The sequence below is a fragment of the Entelurus aequoreus genome, linkage group LG06 (assembly GCF_033978785.1).
Source record: "Entelurus aequoreus isolate RoL-2023_Sb linkage group LG06, RoL_Eaeq_v1.1, whole genome shotgun sequence".
NCBI lineage: Eukaryota > Metazoa > Chordata > Actinopteri > Syngnathiformes > Syngnathidae > Entelurus > Entelurus aequoreus.
Window position 1 is genome coordinate 46,737,125 of NC_084736.1, and position 21,524 is coordinate 46,758,648.

A 21,524-nucleotide genomic window follows, 5' to 3' on the forward strand; every position below is an offset into this window, starting at 1 on the left:
CTGCGACCCGGCTCCTGCGTGCGGCGGGAATGACCGGTTACAGCCTGAGGAGGGCCATTAAGGAGTTGGCAGAGGAGGCAGAGAAGGCAAGTTTCTGGATGTGGCTAAGAAGGAGGGACAACACTTGGGGCTCAACACCCCATTGAGGTCAGTTGCAGGGAGTGGCGCGGGGAGACGTCCCCGCTTAGCCACTGCCCCCCCACCGCGAGGTGTCCTGGCTTGGGGGCGAAACATCAGTGAACGGTGGCACCAGCTGACGACCCTGCAGCTGACCTCGAAGTGCACTGGAGGAGGTGCGACAGGCAGAGATGCCAAGCAGTTAGGTCTGTACTTATTAATTAATATATTTATATATACAGTATATATCCATCCGTCCATTTTCTACCGCTTGTCCCTTACGGGGTCGCGGGGGGTGCTGGAGCCTATCCCAGCTGCACACGGGCAGAAGTCAGGGTACACCCTGGATCGAACCCAGGACCTTCGTATTGTGAGGCACACGTACTAACCCCTGTACCACCGTGCTGAATATATATGTATGTATATTTGTATGTATTAGGGTGGTATGGTATACCGGTATTAGTATAGTACCGCGATACTAATGAATAATTTTCGGTACTATACCGTCTCTGAAACGTATCGGTCCCGATACGTTTGTGGTATCATCCAAAACTAATGTAAAGTATCAAACAACAGAAGAATAAGTGATTATTACATTTTAACAGAAGTGTAGACAGAACATCTTAAAAGAGAAAGTAAGCAGATATTAACGGTAAATGAACAAGTATATTAATAATTAATTTTCTACCACTTGTCCTTAATAATGTTGACAAAATAATAGAATGATAAATGACACAATATGTTACTGCATACGTCAGCAGACTAATTAGGAGACTTGGTTGTTTACTTACTACTAAAAAACAAGTTGTCTAGTATGTTCACTATTTTATTTAAAGACTTAACTGCAATAAGAAACATATGTTTAATGTACCCTAAGATTTTTTTGTTAAAATAAAGCCAATAATGCAATTTTTTTGTGGTCCCATTTATTTAGAAAAGTATCGAAATTATTTTAGTACCGGTACCGGTACTAAACTATTGGTATCGTTACAACACTAGTATGTATATATGTATGTATAAATATAAATATACATATATACAAATATATGTATATTTATATATATGTATATATTTGTATATATGTCTATTTATATATATATATATATATATATATATATATATATATATGTATATATATATGTATATATGTATATATATATATATATATATATATATATATATATATATATATATATATATATATATATATATATATATATATATATATATATATATATATATATACACACATATATATATATACATATATATATATATATATACATATATATATGTGTGTGTATATATGTACTGTATGTATATATATGTATGTATACATGTACATACATATACACAACCGTTCAAAAGTTTGGGGTCACATTGAAATGTCCTTATTTTTGAAGGAAAAGCACTGTACTTTTCAATGAAGATAACTTTAAACTAGTCTTAACTTTAAAGAAATACACTCTATACATTGCTAATGTGGTAAATGACTATTCTAGCTGCAAATGTCTGGTTTTTGGTGCAATATCTACATAGGTGTATAGAGGCCCATTTCCAGCAACTATCACTCCAGTGTTCTAATGGTACAATGTGTTTACTCATTGGCTCAGAAGGCTAATTGATGATTAGAAAACCCTTGTGCAATCATGTTCACACATCTGAAAAGAGTTTAGCTCGTTACAGAAGCTACAAAACTGACCTTCCTTTGAGCAGATTCAGTTTCTGGAGCATCACATTTGTGGGGTCAATTAAACGCTCAAAATGGCCAGAAAAAGAGAACTTTCATCTGAAACTCGACAGTCTATTCTTGTTCTTAGAAATGAAGGCTATTCCACAAAATTGTTTGGGTGACCCCAAACTTTTGAACGGTAGTATATATATATATATATATATATATATATATATATATATATATATATATATATATATATATATATATATATATATATCTATATATATATATATATATATATATATATATATATATATATATATATATATATATATATATATTAGGGGTGTGGGAAAAAATCGATTCGAATTCGAATCGCGTTTCTCAGGTTGTGCGATTCAGAATCGATTCTCATTTTTAAAAAATCGATTTATTATTATTATTTTTTTATTATTATTATTATTTTTTTTAATTAATCAATCCAACAAAACAATACATAGCAATACCATAACAATGCAATCCAATTCCAAAACCAAACCCGACCCAGCAACACTCAGAACTGCAATAAACAGAGCAATTGAGAGGAGACACAAACACGACACAGAACAAACCAAAAGTAGTGAAACAAAAATGAATATTATCAACAACAGTATCAATATTAGTTACAATTTCAACATAGCAGTGAATAAAAATTCCTCATTGACATTATCATTAGACATTTATAAAAAAAAAATTAAAAAAGAACAATAGTGTCACAGTGGCTTACACTTGCATCGCATCTCATAAGCTTGACAACACACTGTTTCCAATATTTTCACAAAGATAAAATAAGTCATATTTTTGGTTCATTTAATAGTTAAAACAAATTTACATTATTGCAATCACTTTATAAAACATTGTCCTTTACAATTATAAAAGCTTTTTACAAAAATCTACTACTCTGCTTGCATGTCAGCTAGGGGTGTGGGAAAAAATCGATTCGAATTCAAATTGCCATTCTCACGTTTTATGATTCAGTATCAATTCTCATTTTTCAAAAATCAATTTTCTTCCCCCGCTCCCGGCAATGTGTATGTGCCTTCTGGGCTACCGTAGGTATTGCGCAATAAGCAGCGTTGCTACCTGGTGGCTAGCTAGTACTAAGGGGAGTGTACAGTGTAGTGTTGTTGTGTTGCTGCTAAAATGCAGGGAAAAGAAAATGACACAGAGCAGCCTAAAGAAATACAACCGCCTCCGCGGGCTTTGAAAGCAAACGTTTGGAGACACTTTGGATTTTACTGTGGCAAGAAAGGGCTTGACATGACTCATGCAATTTGCAGACTTTGCAATGCTAAAGTTAAGTATTCTGGGAATACTTCAAATCCCCGCGCTCACTTGGACAGACACCACCCACAGTTATCAGAGGAAAAGGATCATCCACTAACACCACTGGCAGCAAAATTGGGTTTGGTTTTGAAATTGTATTGCATTATTATGGTATTGTTGTGTATTGTTTTCATTAAAAAAAATTTAAAAAAAATAATTGTTTTTGAATCGAGAATCGTGTTAAATTTTAAAAAAAATTGATTTTGAATCGAATCGTGACCCCAAGAATCGATTCTGAATCGAATCGTGGGACACCCAAAGATTCACAGCCCTAATATATATATATATATATATATATATATATATATATATATATATATATATATATATATATATATATATATATATATATATATATATAAACACACTATACTAGTGCTCTCAAATGGTTATATTGTTTAATCAGATGAATCACACAATTTAATTTGGATTAATCATGATTGATCACAGGTTATTACTTGCTTGCATAATTCAAATTAACTTTAAAAAAGAGCTCAATAGTTTGACACAAATGCAAATTTATTGTCAGAATTTCATGCACAAACATTTTAAAATATATATTTGACTTGAATGCATGTAATTTTTTGCTCAAAACTTGTAAACAGTATTCTATAATGGGTATATTTTGGGGTGAAATTTGCCAGTGAGTACACCATATATTTAATCTGTTTTAGTCATAATACAATTTTTAATTCATAAAAGAAAATTAAAAAGTATTTTTTAAATATATTTAATTGGTGTAAGTATAATTTATAATCTATACGGTGGAGCAGGGGTTAGTGCATGTGCCTCACAATACGAAGGTCCTGAGTAGTCCTGAGTTTAATCCCGGGCTCGGGATCTTTCTGTGTGGAGGTTGCATGTTCTCCCCGTGACTGCATGGGTTACCTCTGGGTACCCCAGCTTCCTCCCACCGCCAAAAACATGCACCTGGGGATAGGTTGATTGGCAACACTAAATTAGCCCTAGTGTGTGAATGTGAGTGTGAATGTTGTCTGTCTATTTGTGTTGGCCTTGCGATGAGGTGGCGACTTGTCCAGGGTGTACCCCGTCTTCCGCCCAAATGCAGCTGAGATAGGCTCCAGCACCCCCCGCGACCCCAAAAGGGACAAGCGGTAGAAAATGGATGGATGGATTACTTACAATAAGCAAAATAACATGGCCTGGCTAGAAAAAAAATTATAAACATAATTTACTTTGCATTTGCATTGACTTAACATATCAAACATCATAAAAACAAATTAGTTATTATTTCAGATGCATCAATGTGCATTTTTCACTAGTGGATTGCACCTAAATTAAAATGATTTTATTTCATATAAATATTATTTAACTGTACTACTTTTCTTTCACACAAAAAAAAATCACAATAAACATGCATTAAAGGGGTCATATTATGATTTTTTGTTCTATTTTTAAAACTTCATTTTGGTCTACATAACATACAAGGATGCTTCTTTGATGAAAGATTTGCATAGATTTTGTTTTACAGACCTTTTTGTAAGCCATATTTTTGCTGTCTTTAAAATATGAGAGGCACCCTCACACTGAGTCAGCATTCGCCGCGCCCGGCAAAAATTACTTGTAGTTTTTTTTTAGCTTTCTAGTTTTTATTGTGCACTTCAAACATCGATGACCGGCACCAGCCATCTGTTTTGGGTGACTTTCACCACAACACAACATACCAGATGACATACCGAGACCAACGGGCTTACCGTGTTTTATTGCAGGTCTGTAACTATACACTAAGGGTAAACTTCTACCGAGTTTTTCTCTCTCCAATGCTAAATCCTGGCCGTATCCATTGCTGCTTTGAAGACTTGTAAACAATTGCACCTACAAGCGACATCGCAAACGTAATACCAGATTATAGTACTAACTGGTCCATTGCCAAACACCGTAGGCACTGATCCAATTTAAAGTAGTTTTTAGGGAAATCATTCTTCATTTCGCCGCAGGACAGTGACCCTACTGTCATATATTAGAATGCTAATCTAGCTACACAACAACTTGAGCTACAATGCTAACATACATTCACGTATTTCTAACGTACTGTTATTTACCCCTACATTGTCTCCTCCATTGCCATAAATAGTAGTCACTGACTCCGCCATTAAAAGTTGTTTTTCGAAAAACCCATCATTTGGTGAAAGTTTGTAAGAAGCAGGACTCTTCGTAGCATACACTTGGAAGAAGAAGCAACTTCTTCCAAGTTTAAAGCACATTGCTTCGAATCATAAAAGTTAAAAGTAATGCACTTTCTTTTTTATTCCAGATGGGGCTAAAAGTTTGTGTAGTGACTTGGGCTGGTTAAAACAACCAATAACAGGGCATTTTCTGCCTTTGTGTCGTACGTTGGTCGTATCTCGTTTGAACTAAAAATTATCAAATGATAAGGGACAAGCAGTAGAAAATGGATGGATGGTGGAATGGATGGATAAATAAAATGGTGGATTCACACAAAGACCTTTGTGTAAGCCAGGGGCTTCGAATATATGGCCCTGATCCGGCACGCGAACAGGTTTTATCCGGCCCACGAGATGAGTTTGCCAAGTACAAAAATGAACTGTAATTTCGGAATGAGAGAAACTGCTGTTCTAAATGTGTCCACTAGATGTCGTAATAGACATTCTTTATATCTCCTGCTGTGAGAGCGCACATGACTTCAGAGGGGGCAGAGCTACACTTTCGTTTTTGGACACTATGTACTTACGCTGCTTATTAGTGATAGTACACAAAATGTGGAGGCAAGATAAATATCTCCACGGTTTGATTTCAAATACACACATTTGTTGCCGGAAGTGGGCTGCTATGGAAACGGAAATAAGTGTGCTGAGCAAATGAGCTCCAGCAATGCTTAAAATGACCAAAATACGGTAAATATTGCCACGTGTATTCACAACCTTGATGGAGTGTTTTGATGTTGTTTTAGAGGGCTGTGAAGGCTGCAAGGGTGACTCACATTCGCCGCATCTTATAAAAAAGTTAAAAGTACCACTGATAGTCACACACACACTAGGTGTGGTGAAATTACTCTCTGCGTTTGACCCATCCCGTTGTTCCACCCCCTGGGAGGTGAGGGGAGCAGTGAGCAGCAGCGGTGGCCGCGCTCGGGAATCATTTTGGTGATTTAACCCCCAATTCCAACCCTTGATGCTGAGTGCCAAGTAGGGAGGCAATGGGTCCCATTTTTATAGTCTTTGGTATGACTACCGATCTCAGGGCGGACACTAACCACTGAGCCAGCAACAACAAAACAAGTGTTTTTTTATCATCGGTAGAATCCTTTAAAAAAAAATAGACGTGCGTTCTTGTCTCTCATAATGATTGTGAACGAGAGGCACAATTCCAAAAAAAGTGCAGTTCCCCTTTAACTCAGAGTCATCATACTGAGGATTGATTCAACTAACTCAAATCAGGCATTTTGGAATCCAACACTCAAAGAATTACCCATCAACTCAGACTTCAGGTTTAGACTCAGAGTTTGTTTAACCTCCTACCTGGAATACCATAATCAAATTTAATTCTAATCTGATTTGATGGATGTGTTTAAATGTGCATGTGTTTGTCGTCCCCCCCCCCCCCCCCCCCCCAGGTTAAACTGTTCTTTGAGTCCATCAGAGAACAGGCATCTCAACTGAGAGCTCCTCAAATCGCACTGGACAACATGCAGAAAAATATTCTCTGGATGCAGAGAAACCTGCAGACGTTAAAAAACTGGCTTAATGAGAGGACATATGGCGGCTGATTTTTAAGTATTTTTTTAAATGGTGTGTTGCGTGTAAAAAAAAAGAAAGGAAAAAAATCACGGAGGATCCTTTTTTCACATGGAAAAAAAAAAGTTCTGTTAATTTTACCAACTTATTTGTGAGTAAGTGAGATAAAAAGATAATGTTGCAAAAAAAAAAAAGTTTATACTAATGGTGTCATTGTAGGCTGCTTAAACCTGTAAAACCAAGACTTTAATCGCCTCACAGTTGCAGGTTTGTTTGTTTTTTGTTGTTTTTTTTACCAACAATGTCATCCTAATATTCATGGTTTTAATATTGCACAATTTATTTCAAAAAGAGCTTTGACACTTGAAATAATTTATTGCTGCTAATCTGAGTTAAGAAGAACAGTACACGCAGTATCATTTTTCTTTCACAACTCAAAGCTAGACGGATGAATAGCATAATGAAAATGATTATTTCAAATGATGTGGAGATGCCGGATCTGGATCCCCGGGTGTTGAGTTTGGCACCTGAGCCTTGGCTTAGATTAGACAATAAAAAGATTCATTGTACTGTTGTGTTATGTATGTTCCGTGTGCTCACGGGCACAGCACTGAACTCTGGGCCCCCATCACCACCACACCCACACACACTTGATATGTTTACATACATTCAACAACAAATATTTGCATGGGTTTGGTTGAAGCCAGCATTTTTAAACATGTAAAAACCCTAATCAGAGTTTGGATTGTTAAAAGATAGGATTAGCATACCTCTAACATATCTAGATAACTCCCCTAAATAATTACTTTTGTGTACTGAAAGGTACCAGCTAGTTAATTACAAATTACCATACATTAATTTAAATAATCTGCCATTTTTCACCTAAATATGATGATGAATACAGTATGTCAAGTTTTCCTTTACTTCAGAGTGTAATATATAAGTTAGCTAATTCACGTGTTATACAAATACAATACGATACAAGAAAATAACATGTTATTAGGATTATATTATTAGTGCATCTCCTGGGAATTCCTGTGTTTAAAAACTAGTGACACCTCTGTTTCTAACTTTAATCAAGGGTCTTTAGACGCACCACATTCATGGCAAATGAAAGGGACAAGCGGTAGAAAATGAATGGAGATGTAAAAGTTTAACTTCTACGTAACATTTTCTTACACTGCCACAGTTAGATTTATTATATTTTTACCTTCTATCATCTCGCATTGTTTCAAAATGCTGGTGTTGTGTTGCTGTGTGTGAATGCTGAAAGGTGAGCTTTAGTGAGGGTATGATGTTTGTGTTGAGTGAAGTGTTCCAAATGTGTCATGGTGGAACTAACTATTTTGTATTTTTCATAGGGTGGGGGGTGAGTATGAAGGTTAATTTGTGTCTACTATGTAAACTTTTTTGGACACTGAATTTTTGCGTTTGAATTTTGCAAATTTAATTTTTTTTATATCAAATTATGCGTACAATTTCAAACCGTACAGATTAATTTTTGCCCATATTTGTTTTGGTGTAATTTATTTTATTTATGGTATTTTATTCTGGCTTGTCACAAATCTTATCTGATTGTGATTTTATATGTTTTCATCCTTTTTATGGGGAACTTTGAGTACATTTACAATTTTATAATCTTACCAATGTTTGTAATGCTTGTTATGTGGAAGGTCTTTGTATTGCATGCCTAAGATTGTACTTTTCCTGTATGTTTTAATGGATGTCCTAATCTTGCTGTCTGCAAAACAAGTTGACCTTTGGGTACTAATAAAGTAACCTAACCTAACTGAATAAAAAATCAGAGTATAAATATTAGTTTTTCTTTATCAAATGTCAGTCCATGCAAATGCAACACAAAAATTAAGTGCACAATTGTTTGTTTCAAAACTCAACACCCACCTCAGGTAATTTATGACTATAGCACCTGATTGGCTGGTTCTGAGACAGGATCAATTGCTGCAGTCTTAATTTACCGGAAGCGAGTCTTGAGTTTGAAAGCGAGGAATATTTCTACATTATTTTAATTTTATTTTTAAACCTACTTTTTATACAATGATTTTTTCACACAATAGATTTTAAAACACTGTATTTTAACAAACTGAACTTTTAACATGTATATTTTGCTCACAAATTGTATTCAATGAAAATGTCAGCATAATTAGAGGTAAAACAAATAAATAAATCAGTTCACAAAATACAAACGCAAAAAAATATTTGACATAAATTCAATGTAAAAAATAAATAAAAAAGCTTTCGTCATGAAGACACAAATTAACCTCAGTTAGGTTTGTCTTTGATGTTCTTCATTTGATTCAAGGAACCTAGTTATTGAAATTTCACGGCTATATTTGTTGTATATTAACAATTAATGACTTTTTAAAATAATTTTTATAACCTATTTAAAACACTACAAACTTTACAAAAGCCTTTTACATCGACACCCCTGCTATCTGAGTGTGCTTATGTATTCAGGAAAATGTATGTTAATTTTGAACATTGTAAATATGTGCTATATAATTTATTTTCTGTGACACACAACGTTCAACTTGTCCATTTTTTTAATTATATAAACCTTTATGTATAATATGCAACATTTACATACAATCAATAAATACTGATAAACAAAACAAGTACAGAAACTACAAAACAGCGCCAGGGTGTTGTAAACTCAATAAAGTAACTCAGATAGAATGCAAAACATGTATATGTAACAAAATGTAAAGCCATAGGCTCACACAAGTTCCGTAAATAATCCACATTTGGAACACAGCATCATAGTTTTCGCAGCTTTTTGGTTCAACATGTCAAAAAATGAGTAGGAAGAAGCAGCGCCCCCTACGTCATCAGTACGTCATCACCTTAGCCCCGCCCATAATATTTTCAGCCAATTGGATGCGAGCGCTGTCTGTTGACCGTCTGCTGTCAACAACTGGTCGGCGAGGAAGCAGAAGTGACATTAAACTGCTAACGTCACACCTTTTGGTTTGTTTTTTTAACCAACTCTTGGTTTAATTTCCGCATTTGTGTTGTTAGTCAGGAGAAAGTAAAGTCGTCGCGTGAGTTCGCTACAATGACAAGTTGGCTCGTTCCAAGCTAGCGCTAGCTTTGGTGGTGTTGTTGTAGTGAAAGACCGACGTTGCAGTCAAGTGTGGCGGCGCGACCAGACACTAAATCTGCTCTAAAGGTGCCCAGATAAAGTACTTCCAGCCGGACTGAGAGATCTTTAACAGAACCCGTCCGCCATGGATCCGTTTGACAGCAACAGCACAGGTAAGGAAGTATGCAAACATGGTGGGTGAGTAACATTGACAGGATGTTAGCAGCAGGCTAGCTAATAATAACCAAGCACTGTGAGTGACTTTCATGTTGCGAGGGGTCAGTTTGACTTTTTGCGAGTCTGATTAAAATTAGATGATTGTATGAGATAAAAATAGACTTTCAGAAGCTGTCCTAACCAAGTTTATTTATAATTTCATGTCTGACATTAGCCGACAAGTCGTGCGCAGATGGTCTTTGCCTGACTAACAGAATACAATTAACTGATCCATCCATCAATTTTCTACCGCTTGTCCCTTTTGGGGTCGCGGGGGGTGCTGGAGCCTATCTCAGCTGCATTCGGGCGGAAGGCGGGGTACACCCTGGACAAGTCGCCCACCTCATCGCAGGACCAACACCGATAGACAGACAACATTCACACTCACATTCACACACTAGGGATAACCTTTATCACTGCTCACCTACTGCGGTGAACTAAACACCAGGCGAGGCATAGATACTTTTGGAGGTTTTTTTCCTCTTTTTTTTTTATTTTTTTACTTAAATTCATATAGCAGTGCCTCAGACCTATCCAGGAGATCGCAAAAAGCCGCTGCCTGACCAGGGCTTAGAAAATCCGCAGAGACTCCTCCCACCCCCACCGAGGACTGTTTTCACTGCTGGACTCTAGAAAGAGGTTCCGCAGCCTCCGTAGCAGAACCTACGGGTTCTGTAACAGCTTCTTCCCTCAGGACGTAAGACTCTTGAACGCATCATAATAATCCCCTCAATTCCCCCCAAAAATGGATTAACTCGCTGGAATATAAAGACAATATAACATACATCCATAAACGTGGATGCATATGCAAAAGTGCAATATATTTATCTGTACAGTAATCTATTTATTTATATCTGCACCTTATTGCTCTTTTATCCTGCACTACGACGAGCTAATGTAACAAAATTTCGGTCTTATCTGTACTGTAAAGTTCAAATTTGAATGACAATAAAAAGAAAGTCTAAGTCTAATACGCAGCTCTAATCATTGTTGATTTAGGTTGCACATTAGAATAACAGGAAAAACAAGGGAGTTATACCCTTTCATAAAAAACTTTATCACAATGATATTTTGATATGATAAATGGGTCCGACAAGTATTTGATGAAGTTGTTATTAAATACGTTTTGGTCCCATTTGCTTTTAACAAAATAAATCAAGTATTGTGAGTGTATCTTACCTTTCAGTATTTGTATCTGAAGCAGCAATGGCTATCCTCCATGACAACGTACTTTGTATGGTCACATTAATTTTGTCATAAAGTCCAGTTTAGAGTAGTATTAAATCTTGGCTACAGTATATAATCCTCCATATTGGCAGGCACATTCATTTAATTCAATTTCATTCCAAGCAATAAAACAATATAGAATAGAATGCCTTTTATTGTCACTATACATAGGTACAGTGAGATTAAAAGCAACTCCAGTATCAGTGCGACAGTCTACAAATATGCAAAACTGTAGTGTACTCAGACCTGAATAACGAGGCAATGCACACGTTTAAACACTTTATCTAGCGTACCTTGGGAGAACAGCATTAAGCGTACACGAGGGGTAACTTGTTTCTTGAACCGAGGCAATAGGCTTGCGCAGTCGGCTCTTACAAACTACGGCAAGACTGAAAGGTCAAACAGTACACAAATAGCATTAATACACAACAAAAACATAGGAAGGAAAGAGAAGAAAATGTTGCAAAAGGAGGTAAGGTGCACAGTCCAGTCCTGAGAACGAATGTTCTGAATGTGTTGTTTAAATATTATACTATATACATATATACAGAAGCATCCAGACTATTTTTGCATCTGACAAAAAAACACCCACAAACGCTGACTTACTCTAATAAAAATGCCATGTTTGTTATAAATACAGTTTAAAAAAACCCAAAAAGACTGGCTTCCGCTGGAGAGACATGTGTCTGCTAGCTTAAGCGCCCCCACTTCTACCAGTGTGGCGAGTCAGAGTACTGCTGAGGCATTGAACTGCAAGTTGACAATATATCGCCCCCTACTGTGAGGCAGAGGTACTTGCTGCCTCATGGCCTGCCTTTTCCCCGTGGCAACAAACACGCGGCCCCTCGCACGCACACGCTCAATACACTTTAGCTGTCTCCCAATTCAGGGTCTGCATCCTTCGAAGGGCGAATTTGAAGGCCGCTTACTTCACAACGCTGCGCGAAGTCTGTCCCAATTCATTCAAATTCGAAGGCTCCTCCAAATGCAGCCGACGAATGCGCCCTCCTTTTCCCTGTATTCGGAGGATGGCCTCCCATATCCCAAGATGCTTTGCACGCCTTTGGTCAACCCGGATCATTTTGACAATAGCGGCAAATACAAGCAGCGGCAGTGAATACACTTTCAAATGTAAGTATCCTCCGCAGGCTAGACTGTCCCATTTAACAACGGGGTGAAGCATCCTTCGGATGTGCCTCCAAAGGTCCAGCCTTCTGAGGCTGCGTAGGCCGGGTCCTCCGAAGGATGCAGACCCTGAATTGGGACACAGCTCCAGTACTGCTGAGGCATTGAACTGCAAGTTGACAATATATTGCCCCCTACCTTGAGGCAGAGGTACTTGCTGCCTCATGGCCTGCCTTTTCCCCGTGGCAACAAGCACGCGCCCCCTCGCACGCACACGGTCAATACACTTTGTGTGTAGCCGTGGAGGCACCACCTGTGTCTGCCTCACTTCTCGTCTGCCTTGGTATTTTCATCAGGAAACACGGAATTTCCGCGATTTTGACCATGAAAATTATCAAAATATACAGGAACCACACCAAAATCACTTAGAACGCATAGACCAAAAGATAAATATTACAACTTATTTAATTTTGGTTAAGCCACTTGGTGGCAAGGTGAGGCACTGCCTCACTTGCCTCCCCTGACAGCACGTCACTGCTCACTTAATAGTAACATAAACATTGTTTATGCTTATGCAACAGTGACGTGCTGTCAGGGGAGGCAAGTGAGGCAGTGCCTCACCTGAGTGAGGCAGACACAGGTGGTGCCTCCACGGCTACACACAAAGTGTACTGAGCGTGTGCGTGCGAGTGGGCGCGTGCTTGTTGCCACCTGGAAAAGGCAGGCCATGAGGCAGCAAGTACCTCTGCCTCACAGTAGAGGGCGATATATTGTCAACTTGCAGTTCAATGCCTCAGCAGTACTCTGACTCGCCACATTGGGAGTGGCCAAACAGCTCAATTTTTGTTTCATCTGACATCACATGTAAAAAGATAAGACTTTCTGGAGGAAAGTTCTGTGGTCAGATGAAACAAAAATTGAGCTGTTCGGCCACAATACCCAGCAATAAGCTTGGAGGAGAAAAGGTGATGCCTTTTATCCCAGGAACACCATACCTATCGTCAAGCATGGTGGTGGTAGTATTATGCTCTGGGCCTGTTTTGCTGCCAATGGAACTGGTGCTTTACAGAGAGTAAATGGGACAATGAAAAAGGAGGATTACCTCCAAATTCTTCAGGACTACCTAAAATCATCAGCCCAGAGGTTGGGTCTTGGGCGCAGTTGGGTGTTCCAAAAGGACAATAAACCCAAACACACGTCAAAAGTGGTAAAGCAATGGCTAAATCAGACTACAATTAAGGTTTTAGAATGTCATTACCGAAGTCCTGACTTAAACGTTTGGACACAGCTGAAGAAACAAGTCCATGTCAGAAAACCAACAAATTTAGCTGAACTGCACCAATTTTGTCAAGAGGAGTGGTCAAAAATTCAACCAGAAGCTTGTGGATGGCTACCAAAAACGCCTTATTGCAGTGAAACTTGCCAAGGGACATGTAACCAAATATTAACATTGCTGTATGTATACTTTTGACCTAGCAGATTTGGTCACATTTTCAGTAGACTCATAATAAATTCATAAAAGAACCAGACTTCATGAATGTTTTTTTGTTACCAACAAGTATGTGCTCCAATCACTCTATCACAAAAAATAAGAGTTGTAGAAATTATCAGAAACTCAAGACAGCCATGACATTATGTTCTTTACATGTGTATGTAAACTTTTGACCACGACTGTATATATACATTTATAATACCATTTAAGATTTACCTATTTTGATCAATGTAAGCATACACGGTGCATTCATTTAAAAAACGAATGGCGACATTTTCTTTTTTTTATCATCACTGATTATTACTCCCTGCAGACTTCATGAGAGCCAAAAACATAATAAAACATCACTTACTGTACAATGACTGCTGTAATCAGGATGGCGATTGATAGAATCTTGTTATAGTCCGGTTTTGATGAAGAATGACTCATCAAATCCTTGCTTGCCATTTCCGGGTCTAAATTAGATGTCAAACAACTTGTCAGAGTACAGTACGTCCTTATCCTTCTAGTATTGATTGATTGATTGATTGATTGATTGATTGATTGAGGAGAGAGGTATGATTTATGAATAAACTTCCACAAGCAAGGAAGCGAGGAAGTAACTTACAACTCCACAATGTCAATATAAGCACACAAGATTGTGATCATAATGCTATTGTTCGTCTGTGTTAGAATCAGAATCAGAAATACTTTATTAATCCCTGAGGGGAAATTACAATTTTCAGCACAATCCCATTCAAGATCAGACAAACATTACAGGTAGTAAATAGTGCTGATAATAACAATATCACTAATACTTGGTTAATATTTAAGTCAAAAAATGTTAAAAATTGTATTAACGTTTATTTACGAGTTATAGAATGTTAGGATCCGCTGCTCGGATCACAGTTTGTTTACTTTTTAGTGTCACGTGTGTTTTCAGCACCTTGTTTTTGTTTCTGTTGCCATGACGGCAGATTGTGCTCATCTGCCTCTGGTTAGCGTTCGGGACGCGCAACTGTTGCCCGAGCGCTAATCAGAGGGCTATTTAGTCTTTGCCTGGGCCTCACTCGGCCTGGCTTGCTAATTTGCTTATATGCAACAAGTAACGACTACTTTGATTCCTGCTAGCTTTCATGCTATGTATTTTTGCTTGCTAGCTCCCACGCTAGTCCCTTTGTGTTTTGTCTTCCGTGCTATGAGCACGTTTTTGTTTTTCCTGCCTGATTTATTTGCCTAAATAAATCATTTTCCTACCTGCACGCTGTGTCCGAAGCCGTCTGCATTCCTGGGAGAACGATCGCGCACCACGATGCGACCAGGTCGTTACAGTAGCAAGCCAGCAAGAAAAGGTTCTCCCGCAGCGAGCACGATGGAGGAGATGGACGAAGGTACGTGGATGGTGTTGCAAGCGATGGAGGCGGAGACTCTTCGCTATTCCCCCTCGGAGCGCGAGGACCTGTTATGGGGTCCTAACGGAAAGCTGGTCCCAATCCACTCCGTTTGGCCCGAGGACATCGCCACACCCCCGCAGTACCGGACGCGTCAGCGAAGACGGAAGCCGCCCAAGAGGTCTTCACTTCGCTGCCAAGACGCGCCACTCCCTCAAACTCCTCCACCGGTACACAGCAAGCTACGTGCAGCCCAAGCTACTCCTCCTCAGATGTTTGGCAACCCAATTGATCACTTCGCCAAACATTTTTCCGACTGCGCTGTCAGTCACATGGACAGCGGCAACAATGACGTCATTCCATTTGCGCCCCCTGATGAGGTAACTCCACCCACTTCAGATGACGTCAAAATTCAAGATTATTTTTTTCCATCTTCTACTCCTTTTTGTCAGCCGCTTCCTAAGGACGTTAATTCTAAAATAAAACATTATCAGGACATTTTTTTACAAACCCGCTCACCAGGTTTGTCAATGTCCTCCAGGACTCAATCTCCACCCCCAGTGACTATTGCTCCGCCCACTGCGCAGAATTTTTTTCCTTGTGTTTCCACCCAATCTCAAGTGGGATGTGAGAATAGACATTTTGGACATTTTAAAGGGGAGGAGTATACCCCCCTCCGGACCTCCCTCTACCCACCCTTGAAGACGGTTCCAAACCGCAAGGAGCGCGTCTGGTATCCGCTTCTTGAGGGGGGGGGCTAGTGCTGGGAGCTGTGCTAGTGGGGTGGCACAACGACGCTCTGCTAAGCCGCAACCTCCTGCCCGGCCACCGCCACCAGTTTTTTGGCGTGTTAAGCCGCAACCTCCTGCCCGGCCACCGCCACCAGTTTTTCGGCGTGTTAAGCCGCAACCTCCTGCCCGGCCACCGCCACCAGTCCTTCGGCGTGCTAAGCCGCAACCTCCTGCTCGGCCACCGCCACCAGTCCTTCGGCAGGCTAAGCCGCAACCTCCTGCTCGGCCACCGCCACCAGTCCGTCTGCGTGCTAAACCGCAACCACCTGCCCGGCCGCCACCACCGGTTTTTCGGCCTGTTAAGCCGCAACCGCCAGCTAGGCCACCTGCACCTAAGCTAGCGCCAAGTCTAAGGCTAGCACCAGCTCCACCACAGGTTCCAGTACCTGCTCCTCGGCTGGTTTTTCGCACCAGCACCTGCTCCTCGGCTGGTTCTCGCACCAGCACCTGCTCCTCGGCTGGTTCTCGCACCAGCACCTGCTCCTCGGCTGGTTCTCGCACCAGCACCTGCTCCTCGGCTGGTTCTCGCACCAGCACCTGCACCTCGGCTGGTTCTCGCACCAGCACCTGCTCCTCGACTGGTTCTCGCACCAGCACCAACTCCTCGGCTGGTTCTCGCTCCAGCACCAACTCCTCAGCTGGTTCTCGCACCAGCACCACCTCCTGCTTCGACTGCCACGACAGCGAATCCTGCTGCCACGACAGCGACTCCTGCTGCCACGACAGCAACTCCGGCTGCCACGACAGCGACTCCGGCTGCCACGACAGCGACGACGACGCCACCTCCTGCTCCGGCTGCCACAGCAACGATGACGACGCCGCCTCCTGCTTCCACGGCGACGGCGACTCTTCCTGCTGCCACGGCTACATCTGCTCTCTCCTCGTCTCCGGTGGGCCTTCCCAGGGCGCCGCCGCCTTCCTCGCCCTTATCGTCGTCTCTGCGACCTTGAGTGGTGCGGCTGCGCAAGCGGAAAGCAGGTCCCCGCATGCAGCCCTCGAGGACTCAGAGGCTGCTGAACTTCTGGCGCCACTCACGCCCACCTTCTCGGCGGCCACGAATGTGGCCTTTCCGTGGTCGCCCGCCTCGCCAGCGGCGGCGGCGAATGTAACGCCGCCGCCACCTGACCCTTCCCCGGTGGATTCGGGGACACGTGGCCTGGCGACCCACCACCAAGTCCTCCCTCCGCCCGCCCTTGACTCGTGAACTATTGCTTGGTTTTTTTTGGGTTCCAGTTGTTTTTTTTGTTTTCAAGGGACATCTGGAATCTGTCCTTTTAGGGGGTGGGGAGTACTGTTAGGATCCGCTGCTCGGATCACAGTTTGTTTACTTTTTAGTGTCACGTGTGTTTTCAGCACCTTGTTTTTGTTTCTGTTGCCATGACGGCAGATTGTGCTCACCTGCCTCTGGTTAGCGTTCGGGACGCGCACCTGTTGCCCGAGCGCTAATCAGAGGGCTATTTAGTCTTTGCCCGGGCCTCACTCGGCCTGGCTTGCTAATTTGCTTATATGCAACAAGTAACGACCACTTTGATTCCTGCTAGCTTTCATGCTATGTTATTTTTGCTTGCTAGCTCCCACGCTAGTCCCTTTGTTTTTTGTCTTCCGTGCTATGAGCACGTTTTTGTTTTTCCCGTCTGATTTATTTGCCTAAATAAATCATTTTCCTACCTGCACGCTGTGTCCGAAGCCGTCTGCATTCCTGGGAGAACGATCGCGCACCACGATGCGACCAGGTCGTTACAATAGAATGCATTAAAAAAAATACATCTGTTGTCATGTTTTTCATAATGAATGTGAACGATAGGCAAAATTCCCAAAAAAGTGCTGTTCCCCTTTTAAGGTTTTTTTTTCCCTATGTGCTTATACTGTATTGTTTATATTGTTACTCTGCACTTTTTGTTTGAAAAGGTCCTTACTTGATTGTCAGTTAAGTAATGTACAAGTCTACCTCTGCCTACATTTTCAAAATTGAAGTCCATCTTTGTTTGTCAATACTTTATTAAGCTATTTTTTTATTGTTTTGGTTGTGTATATTTGAGGCCCCCAATTCTCCTTAAGATACTGTATGTTATTGCTTTTGGTTGTGATTTTTATTCAAGCGCAACATTTTGCTAACAAAGTACATTTTATTGTTTGTTGTATTTAACTTGGAGATTTAAAAGTTTACATTTAAATTGCAATTTAAAACTATACGAGAAATACAAGTTTATTGTATTTACATGCATTAACAAATAGTTTCAGCTGACGTCGTCGTTCATACGTTTTTACTTCTTGCTATACTTCCTGCGTTTGTGTGTATTACATGTGGTGCTTGCGTGCTCGAAACAGGACAAAGGCACGATATAATGCTGTACAGCGGCCGTGCCAGCAACTTGAGGGCTCCAGGTTCAATTCCAGCTTACGACATCCTAGTCACGTCCGTTGTGTTCTTGACCAATACACTTCACCCTTGCTCCTAATGGGTCTTGGTTAGTGCCTTGCATGGCAGCTTTCTACTATCAGACTGTAAATGTGTGTGAGATGGTGAATGTGGAAATGGTGTCAAAGCGATTTGAGTGCCTTGAAGGTAGAAAAGCGCTATTCAAGTATAATCTATTTACCATTTACTGTAGGCGGCCACGTAGATGTTGCAAACAGTCACTTTAATAATAAGACATTTGACACTATTGCAGAAGATCCAAACATCCAACCACTTAATGCTTTGTAAGTAAGGCCTCGTTCACACTGCAGGTCAATTCCAAAGTTTTTGCTCATATGCAATTTTTTTTAGTTTTTAATAAATTTTCAAAATAAACAAGTAAATTGTGTGTCGAATTTTGAGGACAAAAATGAATTTATTCCATTTTGGAATAAGGTTGTAATATAATAACATTTGGAAAAAGTGAATACTTTCCGGATGCACTGTATATAGGTTTATTTTCAGCTGGATGAATGCTTTCTGGCCTTGTTCACACTGCAGGTCAATTACAATTTTTTTTTTGTCCATATGCGACCTGTATTGGATTATTTCATGTTTGTGTGATTTAGAAATTTTCATATCTGACTAGGCCTCTTTTGTAGGTGGAATTAAATCGGATATATATGCAGTGTGTCCTCAATGTGAACGTTCCCGCTCTTGGGTTTCATTCATCTGACCAGAACGTCATCAAAAAGCGATAAGCGTCATAATTATTCGCCAAAATAGACCGTAACAAAATAAATGGTTGATAATGGAGCAGAAACAGGTGAAGATAACCACTCCTGTCTTTGACTGCTCGCCCATTGACACATTCTTCAAGCAGACTTCGAAGCAAAATATCCTGTAAAATTGGGAGATCCCAAAATACTTGTCCCCCTTTCTTCATAATCTTCTACGTACAATAATTCTGTTCAGAAAATGTTGACTTTGAATGCACAAAATCCGTGAAATTACCACAAATTCGCCAGCAGTGACACCGATTGGAGTTATAAATAAATAAATAATAATAAGTTGAAGTTGAGTTAAAGCCATGTTTACTTTCGTAAACACTGTAGTGCGTGCGACGAAATTACATTCACATTTGAAATTGCATTTTTTTTGTAATGTGAAATGCCATTAAAAAGATTGGATTTGACAAACAAATCCAAATTGGACATCCAACCCTGCAGTGTGAACGTAGTTTAAGTCTTATGTGACATACTGTAGCTTCCGGTCTGTGCTCTTGTCACATGGCCCTCACAAATCCAAAGAAAAACAAATAGCCTTATTTGTTTTATTGGCCATGTTCAACCTCAGCATTCAAGCTACAAGGTCTGACTTGCTTGGGGTTATAATCTTATCGCCTTCGAACCACTACTGACGTTTTTACTTATTAATAGGCATGTATGCAGCCAGTGTGAAGCCGTGAGACAGATAGTGACCACTTATGTGTCAGAATGTACTGTATAAATGTGTAAAATCAACAAGGAGTCAACCCTCCCTTTTGCATTTATAGTTTGCTGTTTTCCCTTGGGGCTCCTGTTCAATAGGATTTACTACCGGTCAAACTTGTACTTTTAATTACTGATAACAAATTTTGCTTGATGATATATTGACCTACAAATTAATCCCGACATTATTTTGAGAACAAATTTACCACTGATGTAATAATACATAATAACAATGCAAGTATACCCTTTCATATGCAATATACCTATATTTATTGTATATTTTAACATTGTAACTGGAATTTAAACATTTAAATATCCAAGTTAAATAAAACAAACAAATAATAGTACAATATACTCTGTCTCTGAGCAAAATTTTGCACTTGAATAAAAATCACAACCAAAAGCATTAAAATAGATTTGTCCTCGTTAAGAAGGGGCTGAGGGGCCCTCAAATATACACAACCAAAACAATAAACAGAGTATCTTAATAAAGTACTAACAAACAGAGTTTCTCTGATGATGCAATTGTTGATGCTGATTGTTGATGACAGAAGTGTTGATACCAACCAAACCCCCCCCCCCCCATAACCCCCTCCATATCCCACACCCCGGATTGTAAATAATGTAAATAATTCAATGTATATACTCTGATGATTATCTTGTGTGATGACTGTATTATGATGTTAGTATATATTTGATAGTATATATCTGTATCATGAATCAATTTAAGTGGACTTAAACAAGTTGAAAAACGTATTCGGGTGTTACCATTTAGTGGTCAATTGTACGGAATATGTACTTCACTGTGCAATCTACTAATACAAGTTTCAATCAATCAATCAATCAGTTGCACTTCAATATTAAACATGTAGACAGAGAGAGAGTTGTCCATTACTTAACTGACAATCAAGTTAGGCTCTTTGTAAACTAAATTGCAGGGTAAGAATATAAACAGTACACTACAGGCAGTCAGTCATATGCAAAAAAACTTGAATCTGGCAGATTCCAAGTGAGGAACACCATCATGGCATGACAACATGACAAATGTCTGTCAAACGTTTGCAGCATTTTTGGAAAAGCTAGTTTTCAACAGTATTAAAAGGCGGTATGTCTTTGCCGATGTAGTGAACCACACTTTCAATAAGTGCACACCATTTTGCGCTGTTTTGTTTGCACTGTTCCTGTTCACCAAACGCCTCAGTGAGAGTACACTGTCAGGACAAAGGCTATGCATCTTCATGTGCACATCTTTTGTTTGCACTGACCTTGTTCACCAAACGCCTCAATGAGAGTAGACTGTCAAGACAAAAGCTATGCATCTTCATGTACACTTCTTTTACCAGTTGGAAATACTCAGTCGGGTGGTTGTGTTTCAAGTGGGCATTTTATTGTTGGCACCATTTTCAAACAAATTCGACAAACTGGCTCCAGGGTGCTTGTTC

The 21,524-nt window shown here is 39.8% G+C and overlaps 2 protein-coding genes across 2 annotated transcripts in view; both read left to right on the top strand.

Moving 5' to 3' along the window:
* The window catches only part of erap2 (endoplasmic reticulum aminopeptidase 2), a 44,494-nt gene extending 37,422 nt beyond the window's left edge, over positions 1-7,072 (top strand). Inside the window, exon 21 of the mRNA XM_062050851.1 lies at positions 6,753-7,072. Within this exon, the coding sequence (XP_061906835.1) occupies positions 6,753-6,905 (153 nt within the window). The 3' untranslated portion in view covers positions 6,906-7,072. The remainder of the gene's footprint in view (positions 1-6,752) is intronic.
* A 2,708-nt stretch (positions 7,073-9,780) lies between these two features.
* lnpep (leucyl/cystinyl aminopeptidase) overlaps positions 9,781-21,524 on the top strand; it is a 52,528-nt gene continuing 40,784 nt past the window's right edge. The window contains exon 1 of the mRNA XM_062050855.1: positions 9,781-10,146. Coding sequence (XP_061906839.1) covers positions 10,119-10,146 — 28 coding nt within the window. The 5' untranslated portion in view covers positions 9,781-10,118. The remainder of the gene's footprint in view (positions 10,147-21,524) is intronic.